Genomic DNA, 24,864 nt, shown 5'->3' with positions numbered 1-24,864 from the left:
ATATGTGAAAGAAAATTGGCTCATCTCTCAGGCAGCCGGCCTCATACCTCACACGCATTCTCCTGCCGTCTCGACTTATATGCAGTACTTATCGTATGACCTATTCATTCATGCATGTGCCTGGTGTGCCGGCAACACGCACGCAAGGAAGGCAGCCAGGCAGGCTGGCAGGCAGAGCTCCATTGTTGCTGAAAGTCCAACTCAGCAGCCTTGTGTTCCAGCGGCCTTGGAGCGGCGCTTGATGGACAGCTCAAAAAGAACTGCGTCCACAAACGCACGTACGCACGCACGCACACAGGCACACGGGCTGGTCTCGCTCCTCTGTTGATTACGTAACTCAATGACAGTGCTCTGCCTCGGCGCTGCCACAGATTCTCTGCTAACTAGAAGCTGAGGGAATACATGGTGTGCATGCAGTCTGCTGCACTGTATCAAACTGGTGAGTCATTCTTCTGAATCAGCCTTGTAGGGCCAGCGAGGCCCAGATGATTAACTCCAAACAATGCGGGATTATAGACGATGCGTTGTGCCCTGAAACGGGGAGCAATTATTCCAAGTCCTTGATCTATGTGTTGCTGCTGTATTGACTTCAGTCTGTTCAAACCACCGCAATTATCTAAAAACACGGCAACAAGCGACAACTTTGTTGAATTTCTGTAGAAGAACTTGTGTTATTCTGAGAATTGATTTGATTTTTTTGTTTTGGTTGATGATCATATCCCATATTTTATATATATATATAGTAACATGTATTACCCAATGTGGACCACTTGAATTAAACACAAAGCTGGCATACTCACAAGAAGCCATGACACATTCTGTTGTATGAATGTCAACAAGTTAATGGTACCTTCTGTTATCTCATAGAAGAACATTTAAAGGATGGATAAACAAAGATACATCCTTTGTAGTAAATACTTTCAAATATTCCCCATGGCACTCCTGATGATGTCTCCCGGCACACTAGCAGTGGTTAGGAATCACTGCATCAGGACACTGCACAGTTACACTCACAGAATATGAAAGTAAGCTTTACAAAGCTTTGGACAGGGGGTGGGATAGTCTCATTTTCACCACTGTCTAGAAGATGTGTGCTTTTGAGAAAGAAAGAGAGGGAGAGAGGGAGAGCGAAAGAGAGGGAGAGAGGGAGAGACAGAGAGAGAGAGAAGCAGTGCAGGCCAGGTCATTTCATTATCACAGTGAGAAAGCACTCCATGGAAGTCTCTGGGGAAGCAAGGAGGGCTGCCTTCATAATATTCCTCCTCTGCTATTGTCACAACTTGCTCTGTCTGTTTTACATGCTGCAGTTGACTGCTGCTGCTGCTACTCTCCCTTCTTAAACAGTAGCTACTGTCTATTAATTTATTGTTATCCTTACTTGGCTTTTGTATTTTAAGTCTGTTGTAAATGTTTTGAAATATGTTTTAGGTCTACTATGTGAGGAAGTATCCATGTATTTTTTTTTCTTGTGATAAATAATGATTGCGCAACCCTGTTTGCCATGTATGGAGGGATAAAGCTTAACCAGTCTGAGGCAGGATTGACACAAAAAATTATATTGTAAACACTTTTCATAAAAATGCAACACTGTGCTGCAACCAATCAAGTCCCAGAAGTATTTGGAGCACCCCCCCCCCCCCCCCTGCACCTCTGCAGTGCGCAGAGAGAAACGAGCCTTAATGTGACTAATGGAACTGGAATCAACTAGTGCAAGACGGCAAGACTTTTTATTTTTTATTATCCATGCACAAGAAGTGTCGAATGGAATGGCATCGCCTCATCACACAGCAGATAGACTTGACGTGGCGATGAACTGAATGTGACACATATTCCTCCAAAGACGCCATTCAAAGCATCAGATGACATTATTAATGTCAAAGCATCAAATGATGTCACCAACTAGTGTTTTCAATAGAGTTCACTTAAGGTTTGTGAATATTTGTCGGCATCTGTTGAATGTAGCTAATAAAATAACAAACTTAGTCAAGTAATGAGTACAGTAACTAAGTTACGTTTTCAAGGCAACTCTTGGCCCCAGGCTAGCTTATGAGACAATAAAGACTTTTATGAATACCTCGTTGCCACTTCCAACATCTTATCTCCGTGAAGCAGAATTTTCTACATTGACTGTGCTCAAAACAAAATGATACAGTCGACTCGACACAAATAACGTACTTCAGGTGTCATTGTCTCAGCGCAACAGTGAATGAAAAATGCAGCCATGGCTATATTGTGGGCCTGCTTGCATATGCTGCTGCTCGCTCCATGCTGCTGCTCCCACATCAGTGTGTCTCCATAAAGGCGGATAAAAAGGAAACACCGCCAGATCACAAAAGGAGGCAAGTCTGTCTGTCCGACTTCTCTGATCGTTACTTGTTCCTTCATCAAGATGGTTTCTGGAAGTAGCTCAACAACACAGCCGATGAGATGATTGATTACAAAATCAATTTTACAACCTGATTGAGCATTCATGGGAATATTGTTTTAAATACACAAAGTGATGAATTGTCTGGTTTCAATTCAAATGCATGGAAATGATTGACATCAGACTCGGCTAGCTAAGAACAGAGCAAAGGTGTCTCTCTGACCATCGCTTGATCCCTGTTGCACTCGAAGAGACACAGCTAATGGAGGAGAGTGGTGGGTTAAGAAACAAATAGGCTGTGGAGCAAAACACACTCGCTCTCACAAACAACACAGCCTTATTGCCAATGGTTACATAATTAGACGTGCGGCACCTCGCAATCAACAACTCTGCCGGCCTATAGCGTCGACTATAAAAAGAAAAGATCTATGTGCGGAGGCGGATGAGGGCGGAGGTGCCGAGCGAGGCGGCGAGAGAAAGAAAAAGGCAAAGACGCAGAGAATGAAAAAGTGTGAGAAAATTGGTGCGAGAATGAAGGTGTCGCTGAGGGGGCTCGGCAAGCTCGCACTTTCTGTGTGTGCGTGCGTGAGCAAAGCGCACCTGCGCGTGTGTGATTACAGGAGTCGTAAGCTTCAGGGTGTGTGTGTGTGTGTGCACCTCAGCGTGTGTACGTCTAGGTGCTGGAGCGTATGTAGGATACACTTGCAAGGGAACAAACTACAAGGACGAAATGTGATAGAGTTGGCTAGTAATTGAGAGGAAGAGAAAGAAGAAGAAAAAAGGAAAAGCTAACTGGAGAACGAAAGCAGAGGACAATTTTCAGCCTCTAAGCTCACCGCATCGCCTGGGCTTTGCAGAATATAGTGAAGATTAGACCAGATGAGAAAGCCATAAATTCTACTTTTCTCTTTCCAGCACAGAACATAAATCACAGCTCTTACTGGCGTTCCATCACTGGCTTTTTGCTTTTCACTTATCTAATGAATTAAAAAAAGAAAAAAAAAAAAGAAAAACAAGTTCAGCACTGTCATATTGTGAACTCTGCTTCCACTTTGAGCTTCGCACAACTTTTGTTCTCCTCTGAAGCCATCACAGATGATGAGAGGCTTTTCCCACAATTGCCGCTAGAGTATTCATGAGATGCTCAACTGTAATGCGGAACAGTTACAAAACGATAAAAGCCGACTTGAAAGGAATGTGCATTAGGAAAGATTCTTCAAAACGCATGCACATGCAAAAATAGCGGAAGAAAACAACCACGATTCATCTTAACCATGTGAATAATTGCATCCATAAACGCAAACTTGCTATTGCAACATTAGAACTTGGTAGGCTCCAGTTTTCACTTTGAGACGTGCATGTACATCATCGTTCTGAAGGCTCAAGAAAGCCGAGGCAAAGCCAGCGTAGCGTGAAAACGGAACAGAACCGCCAAAAAAGGCAAAGATGGCCACAGCCTTCGGAAGATCAGATTGCACATTGATTGAAGGAGGCGGAGAGTACCATGACAAGATCACATAGCGGCATAAATCTGTAGCTGAGGGGGGGGGGGCAGAACGACCTTTTTAACAGCTGATTTGGTTCTAAAAATAAATGGGTTAAGCAGTTTATATGATAGCCATCAATCTGACTCACGGCACAATGTGACGTCTTTGCATGCTGTCAATTTTTACTCAGCACACAACAATTCCACCACATTGACATTCATCAAACTTAATTGTTTTTCTCAATGCAGAAAGAAAAATGTATTACTACAAACTTACAATGTAAGTTTGTGTTTCCATAAACTTTTTATGTTGGGTATTAGAAGTTAAAGTGAAATCAACAGAAGCATCTTAACTACAAATCTATGCAGTTTAAGCGACTTCATCACAATATTTGGCAGTTTGTTGCCATGATTACGAAGTAAACAGTGGCGGATATGACAAGATTTCCATCTCGTGCTTTGGCAGTCTTTACAACAGGCACCCCGCTGAGTCAACACAAAGCTAAATCTGTTGTGAACGAGATGAGGAGGATTGACATGAAAACATGCATCCCTCTCATTTATTGTATTCCATCGTTCTCGCTTTCATCTTTTGCGTGATGTGCTCTTTTTAATTTCCAGCCCTGCTGCAAGTGGAAGGTTGGGTTGAGGATGAGAGGAACGGCAAGAAGAGTGGAGGAAGAGTTTTGATGTCGCCGCTCTACGAGGTTCATTCCAGGGGAAAGAGGAGGAGGGGGAAATGTGATTTCATTGATAATGAAAGAAATCTTGCTTCAAATTGAAACGGTATGGGATCACCTGCTGAATTTCATTTCAAAGGAGGGCCTGGGAATGAATAGAAATGATGAAGGGGGCTAAAATATAATGGGAAAGATGCTGGGAGCTGAATTAAAAAAAAAAAAAAAGAGATATATAATAATTGCTCAGTTCACATTGTGAAAGGGATCTTTAACAAAACATTTATGATCGGGGATGATCTTTGCAAGGGCAGAAAAAGTCTTGCATCCGATCTCACTGGCTATTACAACTCTTAACCGAAGCCAATTTCAAGCCATATAAGAAAGCAAAAAAAAAAAAAAATCGCTTCATTTCTTGATATGAATGAAACGTAACAGTAGTTTCTTTGTGATTCTGGATTTAATTCTGTTCAAGAATAAATAAAAGCAGCAAGCACAATTACAACTTTCCACGTTTGAATGATTGCGTGCTTTCTCAAGGGAGAACTTGTCAGGCTGGATTTGTATTCCCGTTTTCTCCGACAGGGGAGAGCATATCGATTCAGCGCGGATCGCTGAGATGCATTCAAATGAAATGCAGAGTAACATATCTATATGAAGTTGCCACATAATGCAAAAGTTCAATTTGTTTAATGAAAACTGGGGTATTAATCATGGAATACTTCCCCCAAAGGAGAAATATCAATAAATTGCACAGTTAAAAAAAAATTCAAGTGGCGTTGAAAAACAGAAATGCTTCCCTATGCTGAATGTTGACAGTGACAGACATTTCAGCCAACTAATCATTTAATGGCGCTTATATATCACCAGAATAATATATAAAATATAAATATATAAAAAACTACAAGAATATGTAAAAAATATAAAATACATAAAAAAATATATAATAAAATTATATAAAATGTTTTCACGGACAAGATGAAATACATAAAATATATATAATAAAAATATATAGAATATATAAAATGTTTTCACAGACAAGATGTACTGCACAATGTTCGGACCCTTCCAAAATTATTGGAGCAGCTTTTATTGGAGCAGATATTTGGGTTTCAAATCAAAAAATAAATAGCATCCAATTTCATCCAAAACAACCGTTCCAATACTTTTGGAAGGGGCCGTATATACTGAAATAATGTTAACTCCAGCTCAGGCCATTAGGGAGTTGCATGCAGTTTCACTTCCACTTCCAAATGTCAACCCCCTCAAACATCCCACCACCCTGAGAAATTTCCGCACAGGCAGGACATCCCGCACGTCAGGGCCAATATTTTAGTCTGTACGGCAACGTTACGCCGCTTATGCAACTCAGCAGTGGCGCTGCCTTTATTTTCATTACCTGTCAGGCTCGGTATTATGTCATTCTTATGACAGCGCTAGCCAATATGTCAGCCTCTTTAGGCTGAGTGCATCCATCTGTGTTACGATATATCTGGCCGTAATATCTTACTGGCTGTTGGCCAGCGAGAGTTGCTACTGCATGGCACCGTATCTTCGCTTCTCCCTTCCATGACCCTCACAACCCCCACATACCTAAAAAATCATCCACATAGTGGCTATAAGAACAGACCATTTATACTCTTGCCATCATTTAAAATTCTCCCCATCTGCCAAGACAAGGGAGTAGGGGGAAAAAAAATCTATAGCCATCCAAGTTGAGAGACAACCCAAGTGACTGAGGAATACAGTAGTGAGGCCAAATGACTGATTTCTGGCAATATCTCCCCCCCCCACTGCAGAGTTAAGAGGACCCGGTGGCTCTTGGGACTGGCCTGTCACAACTCGAGAAACTCCTCTGTTGAGGTTTTCAGCCAGCTCCCAGGGGTGGTTTGCACCACCACTTACCACTTGAAACAAAAATCAATGGCTTAATGATCCAAAACAGGAAATAGAACGAGAGCGAGAGAGAAAAAGCAAGTCCCTAAAACAACAAAATGTCTTTTGGCAAGGGACATTCTGTCCTGGGCTTTCATTTGTTTGTTTGTGTGTGTGTTGAAAGAAATTTGCTGGAATGGTAAGTGAGTGTATGCGTGTGTGTGTGTGTACATGCACCGGCAGCTTTGAGAGAGTGAGCTTACCCTAGCTTAGTGGCGCAAAACATATTGATTTATTGATTGCCTGTTTCACCCTCTCGCCATCTCTGGCTCTCTTTCTCTCTCTTGCTCGCTCGCTCCCAGCCTGTTATAAAGCCTCGTAGGACCGGGGGCTGCGGCGGGAACTTAAAAAGCCATGCGGAGGAGAGAGAGAAAGAGTCAGCAAAGGAGACGGAAAGCGAGGGAAGTGTGTCCTATCTTCGAGTTGAACCAACAGCCTACATCATTCAGATTTATGGACGAAGGTCACGACCAAATCAAAACCTTGACCTATCTGTGAGGATGCCGATTTATAAGCACCCCGTCGTGGGTGTTGGAGGGGGGGCACTTGGCAGGGGCTAGTATTCTTCTCCTTGGCCCCCGCTTCCCTGCGGAGAGAAGTGGATCCGGGCCTAGGAGAGGGTGGCTGTAATTTGTGATTAGCCGACAGGTTGCGCTGAATGATATACAACCTCCGGCTGCTTGAACTCTCGGTTCAACAGAATGTCACCGTCCCGGGCCGCATTAAGCTTGCTGTCTCACTAAAGTGGATGAGAGGAGGTCACGTTCCAATCTGAAGATCTGCTAAGTCATAACAGAGCTCCAGTAAGACCTAAGGTAGCAGAAATAAAAAAAAAAAAAAATCAAAGAAATTAACTTAAATGCAAAAATCCACCAGGTAAGAAAGAGCAAGGTCCATTTCCATTTTCTCCTTAACAGTTACCTCCTTGCTGTCAAGTCAACTTTTTATCCTGGAGTTGAGGCTGCTGGGAAATTAGGCAGTGACGGGTGGGCCTGGGACCAAGCTTGATCTATTCTTAAATGTGCAGCATTGGGAAAATGGAGTTACAAACCAGAGGCGGCACACAGTCTAATCTAATAAAGTTGAGGTGGCCCATGTGGTGAAAGCCTGCTACTCCCCTGAGGGAGCCAAGTCTGGGCACAAAAAGCACTGCGGCGCCCCCTGTGGCACCGACTGACCCCCACTGGCTATATAGTTGCAGATCGGGCCATGTGCTGTATCACATTTACAGTTTAGAGAAGCCAGTTGATGGTCGTGAAACAGTTGTGTGAGTGATTGACTGAGCACCATAACAAAATATCTTGACGACAACTTTCACTTTCGCGGACACGCCCTGTGATTACCGGCAAATCTGAGATATATTTGTCCTTTCTCTTGAAGTCATAGGCTGATTTGATTTTTTTCCCTGACATGGTAAATCAAACCAGATCGAGAGGTTATGTCGTCTGATCGAGCGCTGGCCAACTCACACATAGGGAGGAATTCACTGTGTACGCAGAAGCCAATATTTTTTCAAATAGTAATTAAAATCACAATAATTGGAAGTGACGCATCAATGCCGTGTCTTTGCTGATATTGAAGGAAACAGAGATGTGGGGTTAATAGCTGTGTCACACCAGGACAGGTGTAATCCTATTAAGTGGAGCACATACCACAACTGTGGACTGAGATTTATACGCTGTATATATTACATATGTGATAAAATTACAACTCTGCCATATAGTTTTACGCTAGCCTTTTTCCTGTGATGCTAGGAAAACTGTCTATCTCAGTTGATCCGCTTTAAGTAAATGCTGCAGGAGATTTATGTTCTTCCCAACGCTCGATAAAAACCAAAGAGCTGGGAATACTCCTTCCTGTAGTAAGACACATTTTGTGCAATTTCTCATCCAAACTGCGCTAGTCAGTGCCCATTAATGTCAGTGGCCAGGATGATAATTCATGATGACGGAAATAAATCATTACGTGGTGTTAAGTGGTAATTAATGAGTTATTTACCTCAAGTTTTATATCAGAAAGGAGGGATGGGTGCTGAAATAAGGCTTAGGTTGTTCAACTCCCACTGCAGATATTTTTCGCTACTCATTGAGCATTCCGTGGCCTGCTCTTCGAGTCGTTCTTACAGGAAGGCCGGTCCTGAGGAGACGAGCAACGGTGCTGAACTTAAAGACATTTTCTTTTACCATGAACTGATGACCATTGAGACTTTTGGAGATAATTTAGTGAGCCTTTCTGCTGCAAGTCAACAATTCTTAATCGTAGGAGTTCTTTTTTGCGTGGGTCGTGGTTCAGGATCAGTCATGGGGCAGGGCAGCTTGAACCAACACCTCCAATCGTGTCACACTGATTGCACTCTTAATTGACTGACTTCTGAGAAGTCATTAGCCTAAGGGCTCAGATCGTTTTTTTTTTTTCTTCCTCACCCTTCACAGTGATTCTTGCAACAGTCTATATAACAGAGTGTAAGATGACTTTCCAATAGAAGGATTATAATGAGTACATGTGAAAAAAAAGAAGAGCCACATGAAGTTTTTCCTTATACGTGACTAAGACAAAGTTAACAGTCAAAATGAGAAGTCCAAATGTTTTAAAAAATACCAAACAATGAAAAAGGGGAATGTGAGCCATGCAAGGGGTTGGGGGTTGGGGGGGGGGGGGGGCTAAGCGGCCAAAGAGCTCTCGCCGCATGAAGCTGCTCTCTTGGCCCCTTGCCTGAGCAAGCTTGTAAGGTGTGTGCATCAGCACACTTGACACAAGCCAGAACTACATGTGCATTTGGCAAGCCGCGTGCAAACGTAACATCGCACGGTATCGAGGCTGTCCTACTTTGCGGCGCTTCTCTCGCTCGCCTCTTTCTCTACAAGCACTCATTAACAACGCTTAAGTGTCAACAAACAGGCAAGTACCTGAAGGATTAGACAGTCTATTCGCATGGGGAGCAGATCAGCACTGAATCATCCCCACCTGCCACCGCAACATTTTCCCTGAGAAATTAGAGAGCTGAAATTGTGCTTGTGTGTTCCATAAGCAAGACAAACTCATTAGGCAAAAAAACTAATAATCCAGTCTCAGAAGATAACCTTGTGTCGTGTAGCTCGCAGCATGTCAGGATGTAAAACTACTTTTACTTACTGTTTCTGCGTTTGTGGCCTTTAATGAACACTCTCATGATGTGATGATGAAGATGAATGGACTTTTCGGGTTAGGCAATTATAGATTAGAGCTATTTTCGCATTTTTTGGGGGCTTTTGAACACCCATTAAAAATAATGAAACAAACAGGTTGGGGTTTTTCACAGTCCCGTATCACACGAGAATAGATCCGCTATTGCCCTGAGTAAATGTTGACATTCAGAATTAAAGCAAGAGTCATTGGTCATAAAATGACCATTTTTAGACCTTGACACAGACAGCAGAAAGTTAAGGGAAGCTGTTTTTGAAAGTGAAAAACGTCATTTTTTAGGCATTACAAAGTTATTTTGCATCTCTAGAAAAGATGTATTCTGTCTAATTTATTCATAGTAATTGTGGGTGTCACAACAGCAATAGGTGTCAACAAATGGTGTCAAATGTTAGTTTTTCTAGTATATGCTGAGGGCTCCGAGAAAATGAATGGTGGGCCGGAAATGGCCCCCGGACCATATTTTGGATTGTCTACGGAGACAAAATGAAAAGAAAACTCACTCGCTCAAAAACTACAAATAATTTGTATATCAGTATACGTATATAAAGATTTTGGGCCATTGTAGGATTTTATTTGCACATCCCAAAGAGCAAGTTAATTGACAACTCCCTAGTCAACCACTCAGCTCCTACGTGAACATTCACTGTTAGATGATCCCCCAACCTTCTCACCTGTCCTCCCCCAACTCCCCCGATTGTCCCCCCCCCCCCCCACATCTTCCCTCTGCTAATGAGCATGGTAATTATGGCTGGCCCAGGCCAAAGGGAGGGGAGGGAGAAAAAAAAAAAAGAACAGGAGAAGAGGACAAGAGTCTATACTGGCTGCTCTGCTTGCTCTAGATAGCAACTCTTTCGCTTTCTCTCTATCCCTCGCTCTCTGTGACACATAGCCCTACGCCTAATTAAACGCCTCGGAGGGAGAGAGAGCGAGAGAGAGAGAGAAAGAAAGACAGAGGGAAAGAGAAAGAGAAAGAAAAAGAGAGAGAGAAAGAGAGAGAGAGCGAAAAAGAGAGAGATGAGAACGAAAAAGAAAATTTTATGTCAGTAAAGAGTTTGAGAGAGTGAAAAGTGAGAATGATGCAAATGCAGAAAGGAAGAACGATAAGAAGCTCTTGATGGGATGCAGTGTGGTGGGGTACCGGCGGAGGGATGAAGGGGAAAGGTGGGGAGATATGCTGTGTGGGGTGGACAGGTGAATGCTTAGTGAAGCTGAGAGATAGAGGAAGTGCAACAAGAAAAGGGAAGACATTTTTAGAGCGGGGGGGTCAGGTCTGACGGAAACAAGAAGGAGTGAAACACTGTGGAAGAGTGGATGAGATGGGATTACTAAAATGTATGAAAATTATAGCAGAAGCGTGATGGAGTAGCAGCGCTAAAGAAAATGGTGTCTCAAAATGATAACAGTGCATCCTCATTGTGCAGAAGAAAATAAGAAACACCTGGCTAGCACCAAATACAACACACACAATGAATTCAAAAATCAAGGATGTATTCTACATAGCAAGCAAAATTTTACAAGCAGTGTGCTAGTGTTTGTCCATCCATCCAAATTGACATTTGTGAGGTCAAAGGCAGCGTACTGATGTTGGTTCACCATCTCTGTTATAGTTCATCTTAAGGTGTTTGATGGGCTTGATGTCAGCGCTCGCAAGTTCTTCTACACCAAATGCATCCAAGCATGCTTTTCATTGACATTTCTGGGGCACAACCATCTCCTCTGACAAAAAAAAAGTGTCTGCCACAAACTGTTCACTGTCATCGTCATTAGTTCAGTGAAATGTTGACATCATCCAACAGAATGCTCCTGATTTTGAAACAAATGTAAAGCCAAAATATACCTTTAAGACAGAGATTAAATGACAACAGGCTGTGGTCCTGTGCCAATTAGAGGCTCGCTATTGTGAATAATTAAGCAGGCTAATAACGGGACAATTAGGGATGTGTAATTACATTAAGGGAACACGGGGACTAGTTTCAACGTAGTAATGATGGCATGCAATTAGGGGGCCAATGTTATCTCCAGGATCATATCCATAATTCATCACCACACTTATTTGTGTAGCCTAAAAATGATGTGGGGGGACTTATAACTGGTTATCATATATTGTTTTTGTAAAAAAACAAACAAGACCCTCCAGTTGATGAGTCCATTTCTGTCTACATGATACTTCCGAGGGGGAGAAATTGTTTCTCATACAATTGAGAGCGACAGAGAGAAAACAAAACAACTTTTCAAAGGTTTAATTAAATAACAAAAGCCCATTTATCAAGAGTCAAGCACAAGTCTCAACATCTGGGCTGTGTCCAAATATAACATTTTCGTGTTTGGAGCACTGGCAGATTTTCTCTGTGGTCTATCTCGTGAGAAAAGGAAGAAACACATTTGCTGGTCTCCAGCATGCCATGCATGGAAACGGGAGACAACAAAGATACAGAGATGACAGGAGCAAGTGGCCCAGGGACCTAAAAAATATCTTTATTGTTTACTGCAGTTGACTTTGAAACTTGAATAAGCAATACCTTGTAATTCTTCATGGAGGGAGATCCAGAGAAGAAAACCAATATAGTGCATATTTGAAGAAATATAAATATGTTGTCATTATTGCTGACGATGCATAAATTGAGTGAGTAGATTGTATGTGTCACAATACTTATAACCACAAGTACATAAGTATTATTCCAACTAGTAATTTTGCCTGCCTTTTTTAAAATTAATATTTCTTATTTATATAATAATATTTTATTTAATATACTTTATTGTATTTATTTATTTATTTTATTATTATTCAGTGTATTTAAGATGGCGCACTTCCACACAGCAAATTGAAAGCATACCTTCCGAAATGTTTGTTCAGAAAACATCCAAAGTAGCCGCAAACCGGCCAAATGTTGACTTGTCTCCCCTCCAGGTGTGTCAAACCTGTGCCTAGTTATAATGAACATGCCAGCATTTATTTATAAACATATTTGTTTTCTGAACATCTGTTTTTGCAAGTCTCCCACCGTCCTCCATCGCCCACATGGAAGGTTATCTATTGTTGTTTTAATAGACTGCGACGTACGCGTCGCAAATTACCTGACGATTATTTGAATGGGTTGTTACTTCTTAGAAAATAATGTTCTGGTGCACACTTGATGATGGCAACAAATAAAAGACCAACTGTGTCGATTGCGTGAGTTGCGACAGTCACCGAGACAGAACGCATAAAAAAACAGAGGGGCCATCTGCGGGAAAAGCTTACTTAAAGTATAGAAAGACATTATCCATAGGGAGACAATTATACTTGTTGGAAAAGCAGATGTCTTTGAGATTAGGGAAGCTTTAACAAGCCTTTTCCAACTGCAATGACGACTACGCCATACAGATGTTTCACACTTGGTCTGCGTGTCCACATAGGGCCTAATTTTATTTGCATCCGGGAGCATCGCGAAGCACTTTATGTGACAAACTCTCTGTAAGACAGATTTAGAAGGGAGACCACAACTACTACGCCAACCCCCGGGTTTACTCGTGCAAATATTTGTGCCCCTGGTTGCCACTTTGATATCTTATTTGGGATTAAGGTCTCTTTTCATCCATCTTGAGCACAGAGGACAAATTGTGAAGGATCGATAGGAAACCCACTCCAAAAAGACAAAAGCATTGACTTCCAGCCTATTAAAGGTGTCCCTTGAATCAATAGAAAGATAAACAGGAATAGTCGAGGATTAGAATTTAAGAATGTAGCAAGGTGAACAGGCAGACATTTTAATTATTAGCGCGCAAAGGGATCGCTCTGCACAGCAGCCATTTAAAGCGAAAATATATGCAACTTATGTTCCCACTAAGTGGCCCTGCAAGAGCCCTGCCCAACCTTTAAGTCCTTTAGCGCTCCGGAAGATGTGTAACCGTAAATGAATTATTGGTCGGCATGGATCCCCGCCAAAGACAACCTTGCGGTGGAGCGTGCTTGCTAATTGGGACTGAATGTGCTTCAGGGCTAACACAACAATGCACGCATCACATCTCCATCAACCTACTGAGAATACACCGCTACCACATCCTTGTCGTTGCTTACCTGAGTAGCTTTATAGGATCTCCCTCATGCACTCAAAAGACTCAGGTCAAGACTTATTAAATTTCAACTCAGAACTGCAGTATTAATACGGATTTTTTTTTTTTGTAAACATAGTCCCACTCCCTGTTGTCAAAATTTATATCTCACTATGTTTATAACAAACACATTAGGCAACACCTCCACCATTCTTCCCCATTCGGGTGCCAACACAACACAAATGACACAAACGAAGATGAAAGCCAAATGCCATCACTTATTTTTAACGAAACAAACGTTGACAATTTTGGATTATAAATGCTGTGTGCTTTGCTTGGATGTGTTTTCTCATTAGTGAATAAAGACTTAAAATAGGTGTGAATGTGAGTGCGAATGGTTGTTTGTTTACATCTGATTGGCTGACAACTGAATCTCTCAGCTGGAATAGGCTGCACCAAATTGTAAAGATTTGTACTTGATATTATTTTTCAGCTAGCCACACTGTAGTCCATATAATTGGGTTAGTTGATGTAGCTACGAAAAATTGGTAGGAACCTTAAATAAAAGGTTTGGGTTCATGCAACTCTAACCATCAATCATTGGCAAATTCAATTAAAAATTGGATACAAAACATTTAGTCTTGCCTGTAATAGAGGATCTTGTTAGAATCCTGTCCAAAAACATTATTAAAGGTTGTTTCAAAATAGGTATAATCCATCAAAGGTCCACCCCCCCTCTTCTGTTCTGCCCCCTTGTCTGCTTTGCAGCTGTAATCATTTTCCCCTCCCAAGTGTGACATTCATAAAGATGCTTGTGCGGGATGTGCTACCCAAGTTGAAAACAAAAAATTAGATAGACTCGTGAGCAAAGATGTTCCTCAGCTGCCTGCACCAATGAATCGATTGGTTGACATTAATTCTATTTTTGAATTGATTTATTCGTGGATTGATAGAACAATTAAATATACGAAATGAGGTGAATGGTTGGGATATTTCTTTATATTCAAATACAACTGGCATTGGTCCTACTAAGAAATCTGCGAGCTAATTGTTTGGAATGTTGCCAGTGAAATGGTTCTTGAGAGTATTGTTTGTTTTTGGCCACAGCTGTTCACTCATTTGAAAACCGGCTGGCAGTAAAGAATCCCTTTTTCAAAGTTTCAAGGGAGCCTCGGTGGAAATACTGTTGACTCGCTGCCTTCACAAGTATGCTAACAAGCTGTCGGAACATACTAGAAATGTTATCGGCACCCTCCCCTGACAAACTTTGCCTGCCGCTCCATGTCCTCTCTCGACACTATTTTCATAATGAAACTGCACATTTTCATTCGCCGTGTGTCACTGGCCCTTGTCAGATATTAAGAAAGAGTTGGAACACACACGTGCTGAAAACCAGGGTAAGGCGAGGTCGGAAAAACAAAAAACAGAACATAAAACAAACATTATTCGACTGTTTTTGTGGCAGATTTGGTTCAGACAGTGTGATTCCCTTTGGATCTGGGCGAGTGCCGGCAAGGAGAGGCAGTGCAGGGAGAGAGACGGGGAGATGAAGTGAACCCAGTCAGAGCGATTGTTCTTTCATGTGTGAGGGTGACAAAAGAAAAGAATGGAAAGGTGCATGACAGGAGGACATTATGCAAGAGTGAGATGATGTGAAGTGAAAGGGGAAATGGTAGCAAGAGAGCAAAAGAATCGGCTGCGTGTTGCTGATTCACTAGACTTGTAAATCCAATGTTAGAATCCTAAAACTAAAATTAGCGCAGCGTGGTCATGATCATTTTATACTTTGCTCAAGGACTGTTGTTAAAAGATTGTTATTGAGGTCCGGTTGCTTGTTCACTTGCCCGACTTGTATGTGGACATCAAAATAAAGAGTAGAAGCAAACGTATTGGAAGCTGATCATTCGCAGAGAAAGAAACGGATTCAACTCTTCTGCATTACGCAACCTAAAACCAACTTTCTCATACTGACCAAAAGGCATGAGCCAATATTAGATTTGGGAGGATATCCGTGAGCAAAAACATTGCCATATCACAGTATTAAAATTATAGCTCTAAAATATCATCGTTAGAAATAAGAGTAAATAAAACCATTTCCCAGTGTCCCATCACCAGTGTGCTATTTTAAGAACAGTCCTGCGGGCTACTCACATTGTCTTTGGGGCTAACTAGTACCTTCTGGCATTGTATTTTTTTTTAGGACAATGCACATAAATCGACAAGTTGAGGAGTTGCGCTCTTCTGTCATCTCCCTGTAACTCCTCACCACTCCCCTCCAAGGGCTCATTACCACCCTAGTGACCAACGATTTCAGCGGTTATGAAAACCTTGACCTTTAAAAACCATGGTAAACTGTCCTGTGCCTTCTAACCAAATACTAGTCCAATGTACCACTGGTGTGTTTCACTCATGTCTGTCTCCTGATGAATGTAACACTGATAATGGTTGCAGACAGAACGTCAAACTTTGACCTTCTCAAATCACTTCCCGTATAAAACAACAGATGCTGTGAATATGGCTGCTTGTTTTCAAAAAAGGAGGCAGAAGAACATTGAAGATGTGACACACTGACAGTTGGTATGCATTCAGCTCTTTGACAGGTGAATAATAATAGAATGGAGGCCCGAATCATGAGGCCAGCGAAGATTCACACACGGAGGACACGCACACCCTGGAGGGTTAGTCAGAGCAAGGTGTCTCACACACACACATAAACAGTCTCCCATCAGAGCTGCTGCCAGGTTATATGGAGGGATGGAGTGTTCTGAGTTACAGCCTGCACAGTGCAGCCACTCGCCACAGCAGGACCATACAGAGTCCATAAAACATGATGGATGGCCTATCATCATTTACCACTTTGGTGACTTCTCAATGCTGTCACACCCCACCAAGCACATGCCAAAGAAGCCACGCATACAGCAATAGAGACGGGCACACAAAGGCGAGAACAGAAAAACGGCATCGCAGACAAAGGGGTATTTGCGAAGGCAGAAAGTGAGAGCGAAAAGGAGAGAGAGCGTTTGATGAAGGAGTGTTTTTCGTTGTTTGCCTCAATGAATACACGCCGGGTCACGGGCAGCGCATGCGTGCGTATTCATGCTCTGGCGCAAAAGAAGAGAACACTTCCCTGTCCCTTTCCTCTTTGGATGACAGCAGCCCACACACGTTCAGGCTGTATTTGGAGCATGTAAAATCTACTGTCTCCTCTGCTTTGCTCTTCTCCTCGACCATATCACACCCGAGGGAGGGGGAGAAAGAGATGAGAGGTGAGAAAGAGAGCAGATTTAGCAGGTGAGAGTTTAGATGCCAAAGCAGGTGAGATATCAAATGCAGCGGAACATTCACCGGCGGAAAAGACACTCCAGTCGTACAATTCAGAAGTCACGGAGAAAAAGACGCCATCATTCGTGACGCTGCGGGTCATCACAAGACCGCACTTCGAAGAGCATCAGAGGATTAACTCTTGGTTCACTGGGTCGAGGTGAGGTGAGGATCTTCATTAGACTGGTTATTGCCCTATTCAACAGGGAAGTACTATTTTGTCTCTAGCTTGTAAATAAGCAGACAAACAGTAAAAAAAACATGAACTTCTAAAATTTTGGGGGTGCTTGGATTTGCTTTAAGGGTGCTTCATCGCCCCCAAAAATGGGCTAGACACGCCTCTGGATTCCAGACACATGACATCAGTTCTTATGAGAATTGTTTTTTTTCCCCCCTAATGGTTATTACTTTATTTTCACCCTTGTAAAAAAATAAAACGATATCTGTTACATCACAACGTCAAAATTATTTCCCTGTTTTAAAATATAAATGACATTTAACATAGAAGAGTGGTGAGAGGATACTGGAGCAAAGACACCATCTCTGGACAGTTTCTATTGATCGCCACCCAGCCCACATCAGCACAACTTTCCCAAATTGCTATTGAGAAGTGACCTGTAATGCAATTACTGGCCAATGCGGGGCCTCGCTTGCCATCAATTATTAAAAGCTGCCCGAGTTGTGGCCCGCTACGCTGGCTTTGTGTCATTATCACATCTGCTGGCCACAAGCTCACCAGCTGCTACAATGCCGTCTGCAATGAGATTTCCGGGCAACATTTTCTTCTCTATCCAGCTAATTACCCGATATGGCCAAATCACGAGAATAAATAAAGTTATGGCTTTACAGCATCACCGGTAAAATTGTGATGGGGAAGGAAGAATGCACAATATGGCTTGAATGCTGATTGAACTTCTCACTACTCCTTTGGCTGTTTTCGCACAGCATGACAAGTTTAGTTGTTCGTAACTGGGAAACTGTTTGCCATGACTGTCACAGTAAAAGAAAAGAAAAAAAACCCAGTACAATAGATAATTGCCATTTTTCTTTAAGCTGACACAATCATTTTTCTTTCCGCTGCTCTCGTTATTGAAGTCTTTGCTCAAACTGGAACAGTATTTTTTTTTTTTATAGTCGCCGTCTAGCACAGCACTTAAAAAGCACTGCAATAGACTTTGAATGTCGAACCAAAGCCACATTATCATCAGATTAAAAACACTTGATCTGCTTTATTCTAAAAGTCTATAAAGCAATTTTGGTAAACAAGAGATACCTAATGTTAATTGTCTCAATAAGGTACATTAAAGCAAATTACATTTTAATTATTTATGCTATGGGTGAGGAAAAAAAGGCCGATAGTCGACAACTCACAGTGAACTTTAATTTCACACTAATAATAGCACCATCTCTTTCAATCCCTCATTTGTTAACTCGAGAAAAAAACTCGCTGGAGGGTAATAAGGCTGATAGAAACTGATGGGGGATGCAAAGGACAACAAGCTGTGTAGCTTACTTGAAATTGCATAAAAGAACTTTCCCATCTCTGCATCGATGACAGGAGAGGAGGCAAGATGTGAATCACAGCCCGTGAAAAGAAACTTATTGATGGTGGACTCAACATGGTCCACAGAGCACAGTTTGAAGAGAAAAAAATAGATTTTGAGTGTGAAATATTACATTTTATTTATTATTTTTTTTTTTTGGGCTATTATTTCTGCTTTGACATTATCATGGACAATAAATGAACCAGACACAACAATAAACACGACTCTTCACTGCTGTCAAATGCACAAAGAATTTGGAGTTCTTGTGTCATGGCAATTTTGTTCATTAATTCCAAAGAGTAAAAGTGACATAATTTATTCTAACGAGAAACTACTCCATGTGTTTGCTATATGTACAACAATTAAAATGATTCTTAGTGCCAGAGTTGGGAAAATAAAAACCCAAAACACATGCAACTGCAGTTGAAGTCTCCCCACATAAGAAAGCGTGAATAAATTGCTCATTTAAAATCGACACTGGGGAGTCCATGCCCACACTGCACATTTTGCTCTCCTAATGAGATTAAACAAACTGTCTCGATGATATCATTACACATACAGTAATCTAGCCCGGTAGTGTAAAGGTGTATAAAGTCGCATATGGCTCATCAATCCATAGGCCTAAAGGGTACAACGCACCACTTTTGAAATGAGTCGTACCGCCGGACTACTGTAAAGAGAACCGCTGGCCTCTAGACGTATGACTTTTTCTTCATTTTTCTCATTACAATCTGCTCAAACTCCACTTGGTAATGGGAGGTTGTAACATCAGGCCGAAAGCTCAACCACAATGAGGCCATTCAGATGACAGAAGATGGCGTCTATACTGTACAAATCTTTGGCGCTACGATTGAAGCATTTCCGTCGTTTCCTCCCGCGTTGACTGGTTTGACCAAAAAGAAAATGTTGTTAAAAATTGCAGAAGCTATCAAAGCTCCTTAGCCTCATAAATGCAATAAATAATGTTCAAGTAGTACAGCAAGAAATAAACCCAATAAAGCCACATTCCTTACAGATTTACATCAGGAATGATTTTGGCTTGAGGGATGTATTCCCCCCTTCGGATCATAAGAGACAGTTCTAACTGCGTTTGTGTTTTTTGGGGCCCGTCACATCTGCGCTTCAATTCATCCCAGAGGTGTTGTACAAAGTAGAGGTCATAGCTATTCCATGTACACACCACTGAGACATTATAGAGCTGCTGTGAAAATAAGATTGGCTACTATAGTATGAAACTGATAAAAATAGTCCAACAAATTAAAAAATACAATCTCAAACTCCTTATAACTGATGATTGTGTCATAAAAAATATATGGCACATTTAAAACATTATTTTGTAATTTTTCTTTTGCAAGTTTGAAGCCTGATCTACATTAAAAGAATATCTCATCAATAAAAGCAAAGGCAGTTGTCGGCAGCGGTCGCCAGTATCAATTCACCTCCCTCCAATCTTACGAGCCGAGAAAGGAAGGTGTTAACGCTCCCAAAAAACGGACGGCATCACAAGTTTACCAATTGACAAGGGATTATCATCCCCAACACCACTACAAGGCAAAGCTGACTGCTCTACCAGATGATAAGAAGACATGAAAGAATAAAGGGAGATTCCACCAGTGGATACAAGAAGAAAATCAAAGACTGCTTTCAGAAGTTGGAAAGGGAGGAAGGAATTGACAGCAGCGCCGACTATACTCCGAGGAAGCAGCAACTAAAAATCATTATCTTTTTTTTCTTCAATTGCATTTTATGGATGCATCGAAACATCACCACATAGTGCTCCTCTTAAAACGCAGATTTTATTTGGACACTGGATATTGTTTATTTATTCCCTCTTGGCAGCGTTCGTAACTGTTGACTGGTAATAAATTACCCATCGGGTCTTTGGCTGTAAAATGATGTGTGTTCTTAATAATGCGCACATACTTATGGATGCCAAAATGGCTTCGTTGTATTTTTGGCCGCCTACGTTTCTTCGATCACTCCAACTACCACGTTCTGTCAAGGGCTGGATTCATTAATTGGAGCGTTCCGTGTGGCAAACGGTTTTCTTTTGGAGAAGGGTGATTAGAATAGTTGATGGGAGAGAGCGAATGGATGATTTAGCTCGGAGGCCTGTGGCATTTTTCATGTGGACGCCCCGCTATGACCCTTGCGCACTGCGCCACAAATCCACTCTGACATTTGGGAGTGTGTAACTTGTACACACAAGGTTGGGACAAAAACCACAATCTGGTGCCACCAAAACCTGACTGGCAAGTATCGACCAAAATGATGGTGGTGAGACAATGTTGCCATAAAACTGGGTCACAAGAACCAATCAATGTCATAGATTTCTTTCGCTGGCATTATCTCAACTGGAAGAAAGGCTGCTTCTGGTGGTGCATGTGGAGGAGTCGTGTTGGACGAAGAAGGAACCAATCAGTGGTTCCAGAGGCACCTCACCAACATCAAGCTTTTTGCTTTCCCATCTTTTTTTCTAGTATGTTTGCCTCCGGGCTGAAAACAAGAAAGTGTATGTGCTCTACTGCATGCGTGTTGATTGCATGTGGGTGCACCGTATGAAATGACACATTGATTCACAGTGTTCCATATTTTCTTTTCGTCGGGCTCACGATTACAGTATGAGTCGATCGACTCTGTATTACTCTCTTTCTCTCTCTCTGCACTCTCTTTCCATGAGTATCAGGTTGTTCCATGAAAGTGTTTGTGAAGAGATTTATATTACTGTTATAAGAGAAGTCTTTGCGGTGTGTGTGAGTGAGCGAGTGCATGTTATTGGCATCGGTGGTTTGCATTGTGTCACAGTACAAAGTATTTATTGTATCACAAGCGTGCACCTCTTGTGTACCACGTGTGGGATTGTGGTTAGGAGCCGTCCATCCGTCCATCCGTCCATCCGTCCATCCATCCATCCGTCCATCCATCCATCCATCCATCCATCCATCCATCCATCCATCCATCCATCCATCCATCCATCCATCCATCCATCCAGTTTGAAGGGATGTAAAATTCAAACTCGAGTGTGCCGTTAGAAGTTCAGTGGCTGATTGTTTTTTTTGTTGCTTGTTTACCCTCAGTATCACCTGGCACACACACACACATGCACACACACACGCACACACACACACACACACACATACATACACATACACACGCACACAAACGCAGAGTCTTCAGTATTATGTGCTGCGCTACACGGGCAGCCTACAGCCGTGCTTAGAGGCCATTTCCACTAGGTGGGTCTAATCCCCCCTACTCTCGGCTCACCTGGCAGCCACAGCAAGAAGACTCCAGAAAACTTTTTGAATATAAAGGTTGGGAAAGCAACTTTGATAATAAAAAGCGCATCAGGATGCGAAGTGAAGGGGAAAGAAGCTTTAAGGGGAGGAAAGGGATTTCATTTGCAGGATTCTGGTTATGTTGGCCTGAGAGAGGGGATTGATGGAGGCTGGAGGGACAGAGAAAACAAACAAGGTAGAAAAAAACAAAACCGGGTAAGAGTGAGTGCCATTAGGATTTCCTACTGCCTTTCTTCTGCAAAATCCTAATTATGTACTAACTTCGCTACTTTCACCTAGGTTTTTGGTTGTATTTTTATGCTTGTTTGCCTTTAAGATTCTGCACGACGACACATTTTACAATAGTTACTGCCCCCTATCGGACTGGAGTTGACCAGTATTAATGGCATACTGGACTGACTTCTCTCTTTTTTTTTTATCATTATTATCAGCAGTACCCTTTAACCAAAGGCACAGAAGTCTTCAGTGCTTCCTTCCCTTGTGTTTTCTACAGTAGTGCTTTCTACTTGTTTACTTTAAGTTCACCCTCGATCAATTACAAAATTGAGAGTGTGCTTTTCCTGGCAAAAGTGTTGCTAATTAGCATTTGCCTCTGCAGCCAAGTTGATTGCAAATGACTGTACAGGTTGATCCACACGTACATTTATATGCTGTGTAACACGTCGGCACATTTGTAAATCATTTGTACATTGACTGTTGGTATAAACTACAAACACATTTTCCCTCAAACAATGATGAAAAAGGCCAAAACATCAGTCACAACAGATGCGTGAACGCAAAGTTGCATCCTGGTTTTGACCAAATATTGAATCTCTCTCTATGTGTCGGTGGTCTCCCCTACCGTTTCTTTCTGAATAATATGCCATTGGGAAGTGAAAAAAAAAGCTGAAAGCACCGATCCCCACTCCTCCGCTCTTCTCGCTGCACGTCTGTGATGTCATAATCACTCACATCAAAGGCTATGCGCTCAACACGGCGACTGTCAGCTTCCCTAGAGGCGTCATTAAAAAACGAACACAGCAAAGCAAGCCAGGCCTGACACAGACGCATCAAAACTTCCTGACACACACGTGTGCAAGTGTGCACGCTTGTGTATAAACTTGGCTTGCATCTTTCCACAGAAGATGCATGTGCATGTGTCCCACCCATGCACATACTGACAAGAAATAAATGCATACATAAAATGTATAATACTATATACTGTATCTAATCCCCCCCACTGAATTGAACATCTAGCTCCTCCCTTGACAGCGTCAAAAATCCCTTCTACTGTCACGCACCGATGACAGCTCAACATTCATGAGAGATGTCGTTCATGTGCGTCATACATGACTGCTAACATCTGCAGCACGTGAACATCTGTCGAGGAGACACGCTACATCCATGACGCGCCTGATGCGGAGCATACACTTAAATGTACAAATAGCCGTCATCTACGCAGCCGCTGGGTTCTAACCCCCCCCCTGTCTTTCTCTCACACACTCGCCCACACACAGCTGCTTGGAAGCAACACACGCGGACGCGCACTCATTTACACAAACGGGAGGAAGGACTATAAATAGTTTGCCTATGATGTGATGCTGTGTGTGGTTTCTCCCTGTGGGGTTGTACGTGTGTGTGTGTGTATGTGTGTATGTGTGTGTGACTGTCAGAGTGACGAGAGAGGGAGAAGCAGTAGGACGGTAAGCGAGAGGAAGGCTCTGCTCTTGTCTGGTGCACAGCCAGTGATAAACACAAAGTGACAGGCGTGGCAAAGATGGTGAGTCCCCTTTGATTTGAAATAAATGTCAGGCATTTGTATGTGAAAAATGAATGCACAAGTGCCACCATGAATCCGGCATTTCTTGACTATGTGTTGTCTTTGTCTTTGCTTCTGGGCCCGCATGTAACTCACCCCCGGGAGGGTCTTCTGCTCATGCAATGCATTCTGGGCTTTCAGGGCGGACTCCCTGGCACAGTAGGTGAGGAAGGCACAGCCTGAAACACAGCAAAAGGAAGACATAATTAGAGCTGGCGACAAAGAGAAACAGAGTGAGATGAAGGAGTGTGCTCCAGCAACCTTCAGCAAATGGCCAAAAACAACAGAAATGCTTGTCCCCATTATTCCAATCAGCAATATGGAATTTTCCGAGCACAACAGCAACGGAACAAACGGAACATTCATATTGGCGTGAGCGCAGTCAAGTCTGCACTGAGAAATTAAGAAGACCGATATCTGCTGGCTTGCAGATTTGTGCAATATGCTGCGCGAGAGCTCCTCTGCCTGAGAAACACGTCAGATGTGACGGAGCTTCCCGGCTGCCAGTTATCCGTTCGCCCATCGCGCTCTTCAGGCTGCTGTGACACAGATAGACATTTTCTCTGACAACCCCCACCCCCCCACTTTTCTCTTCCACTCTTCATTTGTCCAACTCTTGGCTCCATATGTTGTTCCTAGATAACCCAGAGTCCGTGGGTTTGTTACCACCTGGGCTGACATGTGGGGGTGGAAAGAAGATGGAGACGCAGGAGGCGAAGCAGAAGAAGAAGCCGTGGGTAATGTGGAAGCCTCTCCCTCGCTGTGGCAGCGAGGAGCACGCTACTATCCGCAAGGCTGACAGCCTGTCAATCTCCACATCTAGGGAAATTATTTATGGGGATGACAAATAAATAAAACATGTCCAACATCACCATGGACAATAGTGACATGATTCAATTAGACACAAAAGAAGAAACATTTGTTCTGAGCCATCAAGAACTGAGCAGACTCCTCTTATTGCTCATTCTGGTTCCCCACTACGGTTTCTATTGTTGTAGACAGACAAATATCTGCTTTGTGTTAATACTTATGCAACTTCATTTTCATGCCTGGGCAAGTCAAGTTGGCTGTGTTCACTCCCACAACATTGCAAACGCCCCTTTCTAGCTGAACCTGTTGGCTTAGGCAACTGTGGACATTGCGGCTACCCCTGCGGAGGCTTCGTCTTTAACCTCAGGTCTTGCCTAAGGCAGCTGCTCTTGTCTGTGTTTTTAATTAACAGGC

The 24,864-nt window shown here is 42.5% G+C and overlaps 1 protein-coding gene and 1 long non-coding RNA gene across 6 annotated transcripts in view; one reads left to right on the top strand and one right to left on the bottom strand.

Moving 5' to 3' along the window:
* Positions 1-24,864, bottom strand: part of celf4 (CUGBP, Elav-like family member 4) — a 58,028-nt gene that overhangs the window by 18,387 nt on the left and 14,777 nt on the right. For all 5 annotated transcript variants that reach the window (XM_037253051.1, XM_037253055.1, XM_037253053.1 and 2 more), the window contains exon 2: positions 23,737-23,819. In XM_037253051.1, the coding sequence (XP_037108946.1) occupies positions 23,737-23,819 (83 nt within the window). The remainder of the gene's footprint in view (positions 1-23,736; positions 23,820-24,864) is intronic.
* LOC119123728 lies at positions 319-23,857 on the top strand. Its single transcript, XR_005098126.1, has 3 exons — positions 319-439; positions 23,495-23,601; positions 23,746-23,857. It is a non-coding gene; the product is annotated as an uncharacterized LOC119123728 (long non-coding RNA).

Source organism: Syngnathus acus, chromosome 5, assembly GCF_901709675.1.
Source record: "Syngnathus acus chromosome 5, fSynAcu1.2, whole genome shotgun sequence".
NCBI lineage: Eukaryota > Metazoa > Chordata > Actinopteri > Syngnathiformes > Syngnathidae > Syngnathus > Syngnathus acus.
This window is presented reverse-complemented; position numbering and strand designations above follow the sequence as displayed.